Below are 17846 nucleotides of genomic sequence, written 5' to 3'. Positions count from 1 at the left end.
ATAAGGTATAAGGCTAGCCTTATACCTGCCCTAACCAAGCTGCCTCACAAGTAAATTAATTGCCTGTCAAAAACAAACTTTTCACCATTCTTTGATGGAATGAAATCTACTCCATACTGTTAATATTCTACATGAAAAATATCCTACCCCAAATTTCTAGACATCTGAAAATGCCACAAATACGACCCATAACCAATAGGAGAAACAATAAAAACAGACCCAGAAATGACAAAGATGATGGAAGTGGCAGATAAGAATAGGTATTACAAAGGTATTGTAAAGATGTTCAAGGATTAAAGTAAAATATAAACATACAAAGAAGTAATGGAGAACATGAAAAGAAACAAATGGAATTTCTAGAGATAAATACAGTAACTAAAATGAAAAATTCTCTCATCTTTATAGATTAGACACTGCAGAAGAACCAGCGAATTTTAAGAGAAAACAGTAGAAATACCCAATGTGAATTAAAGAATACAAATATTCAAGTAGCTCAATGAACTCCAAGCAGGATAAATACAAATGAACAAGGCATATGATGCTTAAATTCCTGAAAACCAGAGATGAAGAAAAAAAAATCTCTAAAAAGGCATTCATAGGTGAAACAAGGTAGGAATATCACAGACGTCATAAACAAAAGAAAAAGACAATGGAATTATACCTTTAAAGTCCTGGTTGGGGGTGATGGCCATGGATGTGGAATGTGCCTAGAATGCAGGGTATAAAGTTAGAGAAAGACTGAAAGAAGATGAGGGAAATAAGAGAAGAGCAAGGAATGAGGGCAAAATAATCGGAAAAATCCTGATAGGGCACTGATAGCTGATAGGTAACTGCTAAATGTCGCCTTCCCCAGGAAGCACCTCCTAACTGCCCAGAGAGTAAAGCAGCATGGCACACAGCTAAGAGCAGAGCAAAGACTTTGTAACACACAGTCCTGGACCAAATTTTGGTTTGCTATTTGTGTGACCACAGGTTGATGATTTCTCTGAGCTTTTTCTCATAAAAAATGTGTACAATACATTGTGGCTACTATATTTTGTCTGTATTCACATGACATCTAATCATTTCTGGTAAAACACTAATATTGCTGTGTCATTTATATCTATCATCTTTGCTAGACTTTTAGCACCTGATGGAAAGGAGGTTATGTTATTTTCACTGTTATATAATTAGCACATGTTAGTACCTAGTATATAGCAGTGGTTTTGGAATGAATAAACAATACAGTGATCATAATCTGCCTGTTTCCATGGTATCGATCCATAGATATGGCTGAGAATTTTGATATTTCAGTATTTAGACTTTATTTCTAAGACTTCCTCTTTAAACTAAAAGTAGAATACAATAATTTGGGGCCAAATTATACCAACTTTAGTTCTAAAAACCTAATCATTGAAACAACAGAAGCCACTAAAGCTTCTAAGTAAATGAATAAGCACTTCTCTTATCTAACAGTGGTAGGAGGATGACCCTAGAATGGAGGAAGCCAGAGTGATCAGCTCAGAGGCTGCTGGAGAGACTTGAGTGGGAGACTTGGTAATTCATTATACATGTTAAAGGAGATAAAGGATAGTTTCAAGGTTTCTAGCATGAGCAATGAAATAAATGGAGATACCAATAGAAATAGAGAACAAAAGAAAAACAGGAATAAAAGCAATGCAAGAGTACCTATACTGAATTAACAATGATCCATGGTTAGATACATACATATGCAGTAGGCAGCTGAAGCTTAGAAATGAGGCTGAGGTTGGAAAGATTTGGAAATAATCAGTGTATAAATAATAGCTGAAGCCATGTAAAATACTACCACCCAGAATAAATATACAGAACATAATTTTATAACAAAAGTTAACACTGATGGAATTCTGGGGAACTCTTACATTTATATAGAATAGGGTATAAAGCTCTGAGAGGAGAAAATTAAAAACAAAACAAAATGGAGCTACTGAAAACCAAGAAGAATGTAATTTCAAGAAAGAATGAATAACATCCATGTTTAAAGAGAGTAAGAAGTAGAATGAAGATGAAAATGAGGAAATTGATTTTATCAAACAGAAATGGTGACCTCATTAAAGTTTTAGAAGAGCAGACAGCATTAGAGTGAAAGTGGACAGAGTACTGGCACAAGAACAGAAGAATGGATTAATGAAGTAGAATGTAACTGATGGGAAGATGAGGAAAACTGTAAATTCAAACTATTCTTTTAAGAAGTGTGGCAGTAAAGAGAAAGGCAGCACAATAGTTTAAGCTGAAGAGGAAGAATTTTAGAAGAGACTGAAATAATGGAAGACAGAGGGAAAAGAACTACCAAAGGAGAAGGGACAGAAACTCTGAAAGAGGTTATATAACTAATTAAAAAACCAAAACACAGGTCCCAGAAGAGAAAGGATGAGAATTAAAGAACACAGACCGGGGGGAGGGGGGGGTTAGCTTTAGCATTAAGTAGCTGAATCTCCTTCTTCAAACAGATGGGAAAGGGTCGTCTGAGACAGTAAAAACAGTGATACTCTGGAGGCAAGGATGCTCAGGGGAATGTGTATCTAATGGCCTTATTTCCTACATCAAGAGGAGGAAAGGACAGGGATCTCATAAAGGTTGAGAAGCAGGTGCCACGGTAAGCATGGTAAAGGTATTTATTAAGAACATCAGGGCTGGGGATATAGCTCAGTTGGCAGAGTGCTGGCCTTGTAAGCATAAGGCCTTGGGTTCAATCTCCAGCACCGCAAAAAAAAAAAAAAAAAAAAAAAAAAGTATATCAATGAAGATGAACTGGAAAATCCTTTCCAGAGAACCAGACCCTGCATTTTATCACAGAGGAGCGGCATCCTGTAAACGAAGTGCAGACCATCAAATTCAACTGAAGGAAGACAATACTTACTATTCCAGAACCAAGATCATTTCTGATGGAGTTTCATAAACTTCGTGTAAGTTAATAACCCAAGGATTGTCTTGTGCTAGTTCAAGTACAGCAATCTCATGAATTATTTCCATCCGACAGTCTTGGCCTTTTCTTCTTTTTCTCATGAACTTGGCTGCAAATTCTTTTCCAGAATCTTTCTTTATACATTTCCTCACCACTGCAAACTTACCCCTGGAATTAAATACAAACATTCACTGTTAAAACCAATAACTTTCCAGAGGTGGCATATATTAATAAAAATTTCTAAATTCCCATTATTGGATATTCAAATTTAGCTCATTCAATCACAAAAGCAGCAAAATCACTTGGGAGTTTATATAGGTTACACATCTATTGATTTATAGATTTATCAAATAAAACAATCTATAAATCTGCAAAAATCAACTACTATCATTTGAATGTGTCCCTCTAGGTTCTGTGTTGGAAACTTACTCCCCCTGCAATACAATTCAGAGGTGGAGATCTTTGAGGTGATTAGTACATTGATGCCACTATCATGAGTGGGTTCCTGATAAAGGCATGAGTGTGGCACCCTTTCTATTCTCTTGAATTAGTGATCTTGCCTCTTCACCATGTAATAACAAAGCAAGAAGACCCTTGCTAGATGTAGCCCTTCAATCTTAGAATTCCCAGTTTCCAGAACTATGAGCCAGGAGTTATGGAGCACTCCTATGATTCTAACTACTCAAGAGGCTGAGACAGCAGTTTCACAAGTTTGAGGCCAGCCTGGGCAACTTGGCAAAACCCTTTCTCAAAATAAAAAACAAAGAAGGGCTGGGGATGTACCTGTGTGTGAGACCCTGGGTTCAATTCCAAGTACAATATTAAAACAAAACAAAACAAAACCATGAGCCAAATATATTTCTGTGGTATTCTGTTATAATAGCATACAATGGGCATAGATCATAATCAAATATTAAAGTCAAGAATTTTTGCACAGTTATACATAACTCAATTTTTGTATATTTATGCATAAAATGATTTAATGTAAAAATACATTATACATTTTAATAGAAATTGGTCACAAGATTCCCTAATATGAATGTCTTTGTCACCTAATTAAATGTGAATAACAGTATCACCTTCCAAATGAAATCATTCATGATATAATTCTAAATATAGTACCAGCAGGAAACATCTCATTGTAGACATTATGGCTCTACAGTTTATCCTTAAATTAATAAGCAAGCCAACTAGGGGAATCAGGATAGCATATTGATGAACGTCATAATATCTAGAATGAGACAGATGAGGGCTTGCATCCCACAAATGGCACTTGACACATAAACTTAGGCAATTTATTTACTCTCTTAAGCTCTCTTTTTTCTTATCTGTACAAGGGATACAAAATCTGCTTTAGAGTTACAAGAATTAAAGAAGTCAGACCTTGATAATTCATGCAAGACCAGGTCCAAGACCCCCTGCAGATACCAAAAGCCAAGGATGTGGGGCTGGGGAGATAGTTCAGTCGGTAGAGTGCTTGCCTTGCAAGCACAAGGCCCTGGGTTCGATCCCCAGCACCCAAAAAAAAAAAAAAAAACCAAGGATGCCTTATATAAAATGGTGTACTTTTTGCATACAACCTATGTACATCCTCTTGGATAACTGAATCATCTCTAGATTGCTTATAATACCTAATACATAGTGATTCTAGTTTTAGGGATAATAACAAGAAAAAGTCTATACATGTTCAGTACAGATTTTTTTTTTTTTTTTTTTTGGTACCAGGGATTGAACCCAGGGGTGCTTAACCACTGAGCCACTTTTTATTTTTTATTTTGAGATGGAGTCTTGCTAAGTTACTTAGGGCCTCGCTAAGTTGCTGAGGCTGGTTTTGAACTTGCAATCCTCCTTCCTCAGCCTCTCAAGCTGCTGGGATTACAGGCATGAGCCACTGTGCCCAGCAGATGCATTTTTTTCTTATTTTCAATCCATAGTTGGTTGAATCCGTGGATGTGGAATGTTTACATAAAATACATGTCAATTGTTTAGTGTAATACTTACCACAGGGTAAATTCTAATCACCTATAAATATCCATTGAATCCTTGGTAACTTGGAAATCATACAGTTTTTACCTAAGGCTACTGTCTTCTTCCAAACTATGAGGTAAGCTCTCTTGCCATTGGCACATATTATTTTAATAAGGTTTTCATAACAAGCGTTAACCATGACTTCAACCGAAGGGTTGGAGTCTGAGTCCTCCACAGAGCAGTAAGGAATAGACCACTCTTACCCATTTGACAATCTATCAGATATTATGTATCTAGGAGAAAGAGGACTGTGGGGTTGAAAAGTCTACATGTGTTCAAGTTTACCTGATTCTGCTAGTTTTATGCTGGCTGGTTCTGCCAGTAGTATGCTCACTAAACTTGATCTATTTATTCTTTTACCCATATAATATTGTCTGAATTAGTGTCTTGATATCTAGTAGTAAAAATAATCTTTATTATTACTCTTTGGAATTATATTTGCTATTTATTCTTCTGCATTTCCATAAAAATTTTTGAATCAACCTGCAATCTCCACAAAAATATTTGTTGGAATTTTAAATGAAACTGTATAGATTCTATAGATTATTTTGGGGAAGAATTTACATTTTATAACATACAGATTTCTAAATCCATGAACATGGAATATCTGAGTAATTTATGTAAATTTTTTAGTTTTCTTGAATATATTTCACTGGATTTACTTCTAAAAGTTTAGTATTTTTAAAGCAGCTGTAAATGATATCACTTAAGCATTAATTTTCTAATTGTTTCTCAATATTTGGAAGTACAGTTGATTTTCGCATACTATCTCATCCAATGACTTTGCATATTAATTTTAATAGTTAATATAGATTTTCTTTGGATTTTTCCATGCACACATTATGTAATCAGTAACAAATGACAGTTTTATTATTCCTCTCTGGTTCTTTTGTCTCTCTTTCTTGCTTTCCTCCTGAGGTGGAATCTCTAGCTCAGTGTTGGTAGGATGGTAGCAGCACATACTTGCATCCAATCTTGTGGAGAAAGGTTTCAAAATCTCACCATCAAATATGATATTTGGTACAAGTGACTTGTAGATCAGATTAATGTAAATTGCCTTACATGAATAGTTTGCTAAAAGTTTTTTTTCTTTTTCACATGAATGGATGTTTAATTTTATACACTAACTTTGCAGTATCCACCGAGATGATCATATGATTTTTATTTGCACAATCTGTTAATGTGGTAAATTACATACGTAGGTTTTTTTTTTTTTTTCAGTGCTGGGGATTGAACCCAGGGCCTTGTGCTTGCAAGGCAAGCACTCTACCAACTGAGCTACATTCCCAGCTCTATAAGTAGATTTTTGAATGCTAAATTAATCTTGCTTTTCTGGAATTAATCCACTTGATCATGAGAAACTGTTCTTCAGTATTGTTTTGTATTTTGATAATTTATTACATACACTGTTAAGTATAATTTCTAATATTTTTGTAGGAATTATAGACTTTTGTTCCTTTGTTGTCTTGGTAAAATTTTTGTGTCAAGGTTATACTTGCCTCATATACTGAGTTGGGAAGTATTCTCTATTTTCACTTTCTCTGGAAGAGTTTAGTGTATTGTTTTTCTATTTGATGCCTGGTAAAGCATCTAGCCTTGTGTGTCTTTGTTAAAAGGGCACCCAAGTGGGAGGGACTCAGAACCTGTAGTGGGACCAAGGACTGAAGATAAAGAGCTAAAGAGACATTGAAGGCCACAGGCAGATTGGTGGGCCTTGAAACTACTTGGTTCTTCTCTGCATGAGCAAGGCTCAAGGTCTGAAGCTGGAGAATTTCCTCACCCTGTACCCATGTGTGGCTTATTCACTTCCTGTAGGAACCAGCACCAACTGTCAAGACTGTATAAACCTCTTCACGTGTCTGTTCTATTTCCTTTATTGTTAACAGTCACATAAAGAGTTTAAATAAAGTCACTTTGAACTGAAAAAATTATTTTTCCATAGCTACATTTCAGAATTTTTCAAAAGAAGAGAAAACTGAATTTGTAATAAAAACCCAAATGAAGCCCACATATCATTAACAGCAATCATGTTCCTGGCAAATTAGAAATGATTTAGTCAATGGTCCTGAAAGTACTCCCAACATCAAATACACAAATGTTTGTTATTGCCATACCTAAAATTCAAAGCTGATTTTGTGCAGTAAATAAAATACTACTTATTAAGGCGCCTCTTCCCTCTAAGTGCTGCCATGCTCCTCACCCTTTCCCCCCTCCTTTGGGGATGGAACCCAGGGTCTCATGCATGCTAGGCTAGTGCTCTAACCCTGAGCTACATTCCCAGCTCTTTTAATTTTGAAACAAGGTCTTGCTAAGTGGACCAGATTGGACTCTAACTTGTGGTCCTCCCGCCTCAGCGCCCCTGTAACTGAGATTACATACTTGTGACACCTCATGTGTCTCTCCCCCTCCACTCCCCTCTCCTCTTCTCTTCTCTTCTCCTCTCTTTGTACCAGGGATTGAACCTAGGGGCACTCTACCACTGAGCCATATCCTCAGCCCTTTTTTTTTTTTTGGTAATTTTTATTTAGAAACAGGGTCTTGCTGAGTTGCTTAGGCCCTCGCTAAGTTGTTGAGGCTGGCTTTGAACCTACATTGCTCCTGCCTCAGCCTCCCAAACTGCTGGGATTATAGGCATGCACCACTGTGCCCAGTTGTTCTCACCCATTTCTTTAGATATCAGAATATAGTGCCACTGTTCTCCTTCCACACAAATGACTACTCTGACACCACCTTTGTTTCTGTGCTTCCTTTTAGGTTTATTCCTTTCTTTCCATTATATCATGTACTATGTATTAGGGATCAGCAAACTTTTCTATAAGTGAGGATAGCAAATATTTTTGGTTCTTTGGGTAAGATGGTCTTTCTGGCAACTACAAGTTCACTATTATAGAGCAAAAACAATCACTGATGAGAGGTAAATGAATAGGTGTGGCTGGGTACAATAAAATATTATGGGCAATGCAATTTGAATATCATACAATGCTCACGGCATTAAATATAGTTCTTTTTTTAATTATTAAAAATTGTAAAAATCTTGCAGGAAAGTGGATAGAACTAGAGACTATCATGTTAAGTGAAATAAGTCAAACTCAGAAGGTTAAGGGTTCTATGTTTTCTCTCATATGTGAAAGAAAGAGGAAAAAGGAAAACAATAGTGGGAGTGGATCTCCCAAAAATCTAGGGGAGAGCAGAAGAAAGGGAGCAAAGGATGGAAAATAGGGATGGAGGCGGGAAATGCTGGGGTGATTCTGGTCAAATTATATTGTTATATTGTGTACATGTATGAATATGAAACAACAAATCCCATCAATATGTACAACTATAATGCACCAATAAAAAAAGTAAAAAAGAAGAATATGAAGCAGTTATGAAGTCCAAAAATTTAGAAAAACTAAGAAATGTGAGAAAGAAATTTTGGAAACCTTGAACATCCTTTTCCTCTACACCCAACATTGTCCCTAGGTAATAAACAATTGATCACCTTTTTATTTTGGGAAAAAATGGCAAAAATCACTATTAGTCCATGAGCTGTACAAAGGCAAATGGCTGTTAGATGGTCAACCCCAACACAACCCCATGCTGAAGAAAACTCTTCTATTTTTCTGATACTGCATACCACTGAAATGGACAGTCAGACAGCTGATAACATGTGTTGCCTTCATCTCTAAATGACCGGTGTAATGGGAGAGGGAACCTTAAAACCATTCAAGGAATAGAAAGAAGGAGACAAAGAGATTTCTGGAAGTTGTTCTTTCCATAGAACTACACTGTACAAGGAAACATAGGATTCCACATTCAAGGTACAGAGTCCAAGTAAACATTCTCAGAACTACATCATCACAGAGTTCTCCTAAAATACCTGGCCCTAAAGGGTTCCAATAGGCATACCCTACCATGGCTCTACGGTAAAAATTGTGGCTGAATTTCGACCCTTAACTTTAGGTTATGGAGGCCTCTACAAACATTTTTTAAACATAATGTTTCTCAAACATTGTGGCCACAGTTACATACAGAGACTTGGGGTCGATAAGATCCAAAGAGTAAAATATGTTTACTGCATATGAATTTTCCTTGTTGACTTAAAAGTCAAATGTACTTCTGTAATACACAGTTGGTATAATTTCAGGAACTATTCACTCATTTCATAAACATCTATAGTTCACTATTATGCCCAAGACTGAGAATTCAGGTTTTCATTAAACATTTGGAGTAAATTAATCAATGATTTCATAATCCAGAGTGGAAGGAAAGGCAAGATATATCGACACCTATAACAAGAGTTGAATCCACCAGTCCAAAGTCTCTAAGAATAAGAATCAAGTCTTATTCATCTTGGCATGACCAGTGCCTAACACAGTGTAGAGGAAGGTATGGTGAAAATCTTCAGGTAAGTATGTCTTGCTAAGGAGTATGGGTCTTACCAGATTTAAAATGGGCATCTATTTGAATTCTTAAAATAACTGTTTAAAGTTCATTCTCATTGTGTTGTGAAAAATAGATTGCCAAGTGATAACTGCAAATGGGAAAGTCAAGAAAATAATTCAAGGTAGTGGGCCTGAACTTTAGAAGCAGCGGTGGAGACTGAGAAGACAGAATACATTTGAAAGACATTCATGATCAAGATTCATTAGCACTCCATGACAGATTAAGTTGCAGGTAGAGATGAGGATAGAAGGGAAAGGTGGAAGTTCAGAAAGACTTTTAGATTTTTAATATGGGTACTGTGTAAATGTGCACCATCAACAGAAATAAAGATTGTAAAAACAGTAACTGATTATTTTGGGGAAAGATAATGTGAAAGGTTTTGGACAGAAGTCTGAGGTGCCTTTCTTGGTAAAGACAATTCTACTTACTGGATGGGTTCCAAATGTAAGTTCAAGTGTGGGTTACAGACAAAGATATATAGATAACAGAATATACAAGGTTCAGGCAAAGACCAGAAAAATGTAAATGCTAATTTAAGTAGTATACAGAGGAAGCTAAATAAAGTGAAGTCCAAGATTCCGTTATACTCTAGATTACAATAAAGTGCTTTATTTTTATATCAATCTGAAATAATTTGTTGTACTATGACTGTCTCCCCAGATAGACCATGCATTACAGGGATCTCACTTTATATTCATCTTTACACGTCCATAGTACCCTGCACATGGCAGATACACAGATATATCAGCACACTAAAATAGACATACTCTTAATAGTTTGTTAAATAAATAAAAAGTTTTATGGCAATTTAACCTTATAACATTTAAACATGGGACTATTTGCCATTCTCTCTTCACTGCATTTTCCTACCACTGTGCCATGTTTGTATGACTGTCAATGCTAACATATCTTACATTACCACAACCAAAATCCCATCTATTTTTTTAATTATAGGTGGACACAATACCTTTATTTTCATGTGGTGCTGAGAATTGAACCCAGGGCCTCATGAATGCTAGGCAAGTATTCTATCACTGGGCCACAACCCCAGCCACCATCCATCCTTTATGGCTCCATGCAAATGTTATTTCCTCTATAAGGTCTTCCTATGGAGACATGCCATCTTGCCTATAAAGAGGACAGTGCTTGATTTGTTACATTAAGGAATAACTTTCAGAGCTCAGAGTAGTACATTATGTACTTAATATATAAGTATAATTCAATCATGCATCACTTAAGAGAATATATTTTAAGAAATGTGTTATCAGGCAATTTCATTATTGTTTGAACATTTTAGAGTATACAAAATTATATGGTTTTGAGCATAATACAGAGTAGGCTACATGGTAAAACCTACCATAACTCCTGAGTTACAAAACTGTATAGCATGTTACTATACTGAATATTGTAGGCAACTGTAACATAATGGTAAGCATTTACATATTTAGACATACCTATATACAGAAAAGATACAGTTAAAACATAGTATTTTTTTAAAAAGTACATTGTTCAGGGCATTTACCAAGAATGGACCTTGCAGGACTAGAAGTTTCCTTGGGAGAGTCATGAGTGAGTGGTAAGTAAATGTTAATGTCTGGATATCACTAGAGTTTATAAGTGATAAAATTCAGAGGCTATATGTACTGTATACTTAGATTATACTAAATTTATATAAAAAATCTTCAATAATAAATTAACTTTAGTTTTCTATAACTCTTTTACTTTATAAACTTTTAAATAATTTTAAATTTTTGGAATCTTCTAAAATTACACTTAGCTTAGAACACAAACACTGTAGGTGACAAGAATTTTTCAGCTCCATAATAACTTTATGGGACCACTGTTATGCATGCAATCCAATATTGTTATGTGGCACATAACTGCATTTGCTTAATTTCATTGAGATGATGTCTTAAATGTAAAGACGTTCCATTCAAGAAAGACTTAGAATAGATTCTTTTCCTTATTTCTGAAAGGATGGAGGAAAAACAACAAAATGCACAAAGTATCTTTTGACTCCAAGTGTAAAATCGGTGAATACATTCAACTTAATATCAATATGAATGTTGAAAAATGGTAAGGGCTTTAAAAGTCAAACTTGGGCCTCGTGTGGTGGTACATGCCTGCACTCACAGCTACTTGGGAGGCTGAGGCAAGAACATGTCTTAAGCACACAAGTTTAAGACAAGCCTGGGCAATGCAGAGAGACACACCATCTCAAAAAAGAATAATGAAAGTCAAACTTGGTTTTAAATTCTGGTTAGTAACTATATAATCTTGCTGAGCCTTGAAAGCCTCACTTATAAAATGATGGTGATGTCACCTACCTTACAGACCAGTAAAGGCTAAGGACAATGTCATTTCTAAACTACACAACATTCATCAAATTACTAGTAATTAGTAGCTATTTTTATTGTTCTGGGCTCTAATTTCTGATCTATGATATAACTGAAGAAAATAATTTATACCGAAAAAAAAAAAAAAAATCAGGGAACTGAGGACTTTTGGAGGTGATGTAACGTCTCCCAGTCCCAGTGCTGGGAATGTAACCCAGAGCCTCAACATACTAGGAAAGTACTTTACCAATGAGCTACATCCCACCCCCAGTCCTCAGAGGTGATTTAATTTGAACTCCACATGTGTAAATTCCCTGAATAAATTTATTTCCTTCATATGTACCTTTATTGAAAAAATTTTTTGGTACTGAGGATTTAATCCAGGGGCAATTTACCACTGAGTTACATCCCCAGCTCTTTTCACTTTTTATTTTGAGACTGGGTCTCACTAAATTGCTGAGGCTGGCTAAGAACTTGTGATTCTCTGGTCTCACTCTCTCAAGTGCTGGAATTACAGGTGTGCACCACCATGCCCTGCTCTTAGGTACCTTTAGAGGTATATCAACGACTACAGCTATTTAAGTTTTCTAATGCATTTGGTTCAAAATCAGAGTTCATACAATTCTGTTATTTACAGCTTTACAAAGAAACTGGAATTAAGTTTTAAATTCATGTATTTAAATTAAAATGTAATTCTTAAGGTAACTGATGTTGCACAAACATATCCAATTTTCTTTTATCTGTCTAGAAAATCAGATTACTCCAAATTACTTATAAATTGTTCAAATAAATGAGTAGCTGCCAAGAAACCCTATATAACTTTTGTCCTAAACAAGGAACTTTTTATGTGGATATTATTTAACAAGTGTCTTTACTTCTAAACAAATTATAACTTAATATTTATGGCACATACTTAAGTAATTGAAAGGTTTAAACCTGTAGCTGTTACTAACAGACATCAATCTAAGTAAAGGACACACAGTTCTGGAAATAAACTAACCCCAAATTGACTTTCAGCTTAAACATTCTCTTATTCTCTGATAACAATCCTATCTTGTCCTATTACTCCTAACTGCACTAAGGAGAATGACATACAACAGGACTATCTTATCTACTATAACGCCCCAGTGAGGAGGGAATGATACATTTTTTTTTGTTTTCTTTTTTAAAATTTGTTTTAATTAGTTATACATGACAGTAGAATGGATTTTGACACATTGTATACAAATGGAGCACAACTTCTCATTTCTCTGGCTGTACATGGTACAGAGTCACACCATCATGTAAATATACATGTATACAGGGCAATAAGGCCCATCTCATTCCACCAGCCTTCTCACCCTGACACCCCCCTCCCTTCCCTTCACTCCCTTCTGCCCTATCCAAAGTTCCTCCATTCTTCCCTGCCCACCCTCCTCCATTATGGATCAGCATCTGCTTATCAAAGAAAACATTCAGCCTTCAATTTTTGGGTTTGGTTTATTTCACTTGGCATATTATCATCCAGCCCCATCCATTTACCTGCTAATGCCATAATTTCATTCTTCCTTAAGGCTGAGTAATATTCCATTGTGCATATGTACCACATTTTCTTTATACATTCACTGTTGAAGGGCATCTAGGATGGTTCTATAGTTTAGCTATTATGAATTGAGCTGCTATAAACACGGATGTGGCTGCATTACTGTAGTATACTCATTTTAAGTCCTTTTGGTATAAAACAAGGAGTGGGATAGTTGGGTCATGGTGGTTCCATGAATGATTCTGACACTGAAACCTGTTAGGGTTTATTCCTATTTGGCTCTCATTAAATCTAAGGAAAACTGCTTTAGTTACAGGATGGAGTATATTTTTTCAAAAATTTTTTTTAGTTGTAGATGATCACAATACCTTTATTTTATTTATTTATTTTTATGTGGTGCTGAGGATCAAACCCAGTGTCTCACATGTGCTAGGCAAGTGCCTTACAACTGAGCTACGATCCCAGTCCTATAGATTATTCTTTGAAAAACATCTGTGTGCAATGGAAACGATTTCAAAGTAAGGAATCCACAGGGGCTCCAAGGTCTTTCAGAAGACCCCATCTCTGACTTGGTTTTCTCATCTGACAAACAGGGCTTTCCAAATAAGCCTGTGGTGAGAATCAATGAGAAAATGCATGTAAAAGCACTTGAAAAACTGTAAAACCTATCCATTTATGAAGGACCTGTTTAGCAGGGAACTTAAATTATGAATATATTAAAGAGTGTTAAATTGAGGACTATATAATAAAAATACGTACAAGGCAAATCATCCAATGTGAAATTAGTATATTAAATTTATAAAAACATCTTTCTGTTCTTGTATTATCAATAAACTCAAGGGAAGTCAATATGAAAAGAAGTCTCAGAACTCAAGGTCATAAGTACTGTGCCTCAGTAATGAAATCATTAATGTGGTTTACACTGGCACACATCCCAACTCAAAGAAAGAGGTATAGGAATAACAAGTCAAACTTGAAGCAATAAAAAAAAGTTTTACATCATATATTTACACATATTTATGTTGCTATGAATTCTGTTAGAGACATGAAAGAACGTGACATTTCTTAAAATGATCAATATAACATCCTCTGGAGTCAATATTGGCCATTTAAAAATTTTTCTTTGAAAGGTCATTCTACTGAAAGCTCTATATCTCTTATAAAATAATCGCAATACTTAAAAGGAATTTATTTCTCTCAAACACTGAACCCTTTCCATTTTACTAAATGAAAGTCCATAATATAAAGTGGATAAACTTCTGTTTTTCCTCTATGTCATTAAAATACAACCAGGTTGATTTTTAAAGTTATATTATCAGGATGAGATCAATTAGTTATATTAGAAATGCAACCAGAGTTAACAGCTGGAAAAATAGGCAAGTTTTCTATCCTATCAGAAAAAAAAAAAAGTCAAGCATAAACACATTCAACCATATTAAAACCACAATCTACTGACAAAATTTATGAACCTTAAAAAAGAACTGCTTATAACACAAAGCAGAACTTTTACCTCCAGAGACTTATAAACAATTCCTGTGCCCTTTGTAGCAAGACTTCATTACTTTTGCCAGAGACAGGGGCATATTTTGCAGTTGTGCAGGTTTTCTTATTTTTGCTTGTTGGTTACATTTAGAATAGTAACGTTTATTGAGTTACACAATGAATTACATTTATTGAGTGTTTCCACTAAGCCAAGCACAGCCTTAAGGCTATAGATGTGTTTTATTTAATTCTCAACGACTCTATGAGGCAATCAATGATTAGGTAATATACTCAAGTCCACCTAACTAATAAAAGCCAAGATGCAATCCCAGACTGACTGACTCCAAAGCCCATGTTCTTAACTGCTATATTAAACTCCATGATGAAAAAGGGAACCAAAAAGAAAAAAAATAGATTAATTGTATTTTTCAGTTTTAGGCTCTGTGTCAAATATGTAACTGCACAGTTCTGATGCTTCAGGATTTATTCCTTTTATAAAGAAATACATACATACATACATAAGCAAAAGTAAGCAGAAATCATGACAACCTAAAACAAACAAAAAACCCTTAGAGGCAATCTGATTTTATAACAGGGTTTAAAGAAAAGTTGAAAGAAACATTCTTGGAGGAATTAGTTCCATGACACCTGATATGGTGCAAATCAGTTTTTCAGATTAAATTGTTATTAAATGTACAAGACATTGCTTGACATCTGAAGACATTTTCAGTTTTGTTAAGCTAGACAACTCATCCAAATAGTGGAAAATTTAATTTTCTTTTTTCATGTTATTGAGGTTACTTCAGGCTGTATGGAATTTCAATGGATTAAAAATACCTCCTAGCTCAGCCAGGAGCTGTTCTCTTAAGTGTCATAATTATTATACTGAACCAGTCAATTAGTGTCTAGCCCAGTGAAAGAAAATTTGTTCCTGAAAGGTATTTTCCTTCTGTTAACACTGGGAATTTGTAAGATGTTAAGGCCCCCTCCCCAAGAAAAAAATATTTTGTAAAGTTACCTTAATATTTGTAAAGCTGTGTCTTTTTATCATTTGTGAACAATTCCTTTTCCAAGACTCCAGCTGAAGGCTGTCCTAACTGTAAAGCCCTTTCCCATTACAACATGGAGGTATTTTGCAACCATTCATAGGCTTGCCATAAAGGTGAACATGAATGCTATGTGCAAGGCCTAGTGGTGTGCACTTTTTTAAGGCACTGCATCTTCACAACATCTCCATGAGCTAAGTACTGCCGTCATCCTGGTTTATTGATGAGAAAAGTGAGGCTGAAGAGTCTTAAGTCATCCACCCAAAGGCGAACTCATCAGGAAGGGCAAGAATATGAACTCAGGTCTGACCCACCAACGACTTCTCTAAACTGTTCTAAAAAGAAGAGTCTCAAAAACCCCATAGAAATCGCTATATCACCTCTCTTCAACACACAAAATGCAAAGCAAACAGGCTTCGCTGTAACAATTAAAAAAAAAAAGAAAAGAAAAAAGGAAAAAGAGAAGTTGTAAGCTTTCACTAACTCTCACAGAGTGGGGCGGGCAAGAACCGGTTTACAGAAGAGTAGAAAGATTGAGAAAAGGGCCAAGAGCCTATAGATGAAATTTATGTGAATTATCGAAATATTTTAGAACTAAAAAAAAGGCACAAAACTAACCACGAAAAGGAAACGATGAAGGCAGCAGAAGGCGGCTGAAGTTAACACAGCAACCGGTGCAAAGGAGGCTGTTCACGACTGATGGTACATTTTATGAAAGCCACACAAGGCGGCGGAGAAACCCGGAAAAGTCTAAGGGCAAAACCAAAGCTGACTTCATAAGCCTCTAGTTTTATTTCAGACTCGCAGCGTGGTTCACACACTAATCTCGCTAAATTACCATTTGAAACATCACAGACGGTGAAAAGGCGTGAGCAGAGGAAGGCGTGAGCAGAGGAAGACGTCAAGGTTCGCCGTAACCGGATGCAATGAACCCTTGCTCTTCCCTACTCTACTCAGATGGCTAGCTAGTCAAAAAGACTCCCTCGTGGAGCCCACGCCGGCTCTGCGGAGGGCGACTCTGCCGCCCTAGTCGCTGCCAGCAGCTAAGTTTGTGCCAAGTCACCAAGCGCGTTATCGGCGCCTGCAACGCCACCTCCAGCCCCGGTCCTTATCGACCTGCCGCGGTATTTATCGGCGAGAGTCGGGAGGCTCTGCGCCTGGCCGAGGTCGTCCCGCTCCCCGCTCCCCGCTCCCCGCTCCCCGCCCCCGCCAGTCCTCACCTGCCCAGCTCCCGGCCAGGGCTCAAGGTGTAGCCGTCCTGGAAGGGCTCGGTACGCACCGCAGCGCGAATCTCAGTCAGCAGCCCGCGGGTCTGGGGCGGCGGCAGCCGGCGCGGCGCGCTCTGACTCCGACTCGCCGGGCCGGAGCCTGAGGCGGCAGCCAAGGAGGAGCCGCCGCTGCCCGGCTTCTCCAGAGGGATCATGGTGTTCGGGCGTTCTTCCTCTCCTGCCGCTCAGCTCGCTGCCCGTAGCCGGCGGGTAACGGGCCCGCCTCCGGCTGCCTCGTGGCGGTCGGCAGAGTCTCCAAACACCCGCTTCCCCCGGTGCGGAGCTCCGACTGCGGCCAGCCTGCTCTCAGCAGCTCCGCCCCGCACCCGACCCTGCCCCTCTCGCAGGCCTCGCCCACCGCACAGGCCCCGCCCCTCGACGATCTCCTGTGGGGGTTCTGAGCGCCCGGTGCCTCACGCGCGCCCTCTGCAGCCCAGAAAAAGAAGGTGTAGCCTGACGGGCTGTCTGGGCGGCATGAAGGCACAGCGCCGCCCTTTGGTCTGGAGGACCCACTGTGTCAGTTGTGTGGCGCGCCTGTTGAGCATCTCAGAGTTCCAAAGCTGACTCTGGGTTAGGGAAAAGAAAAGTGCAAGAAATGAAATCATAGAGATATCTAAAGGAATAAGGAAGAATACAAAAGGTCGATATGTGGCTAGACATAAATAAATATAAAACATATAAAATGACAATGTCATGTGGGGTTAAATATAGAGAGAACTAAAATATACACAATAATAGCACAAAATGTGGAAAAGAGTAATTGGAATTAAAATGTTCTAGCATTGTCTAGGAATTTATCAAAATACTTTTAATAAT

General features: G+C 37.2%; 1 protein-coding gene across 1 annotated transcript in view; it reads right to left on the bottom strand.

The window, feature by feature from the left end:
• Stk17a (serine/threonine kinase 17a) overlaps positions 1 to 17343 on the bottom strand; it is a 33509-nt gene extending 16166 nt beyond the window's left edge. Inside the window, exons 1-2 of the mRNA XM_047562042.1 lie at positions 16983 to 17343; positions 2879 to 3091 (exon numbers count right to left, since the gene is read on the bottom strand). Coding sequence (XP_047417998.1) covers positions 2879 to 3091; positions 16983 to 17185 — 416 coding nt within the window. The 5' untranslated portion in view covers positions 17186 to 17343. The remainder of the gene's footprint in view (positions 1 to 2878; positions 3092 to 16982) is intronic.
• Positions 17344 to 17846: the final 503 nt, after the last annotated feature.

The sequence above is a fragment of the Sciurus carolinensis genome, chromosome 8 (assembly GCF_902686445.1).
Source record: "Sciurus carolinensis chromosome 8, mSciCar1.2, whole genome shotgun sequence".
NCBI lineage: Eukaryota > Metazoa > Chordata > Mammalia > Rodentia > Sciuridae > Sciurus > Sciurus carolinensis.
Note: the sequence above shows the minus strand (reverse complement) of the source record. Positions and strands in the feature narration are given on the sequence as shown.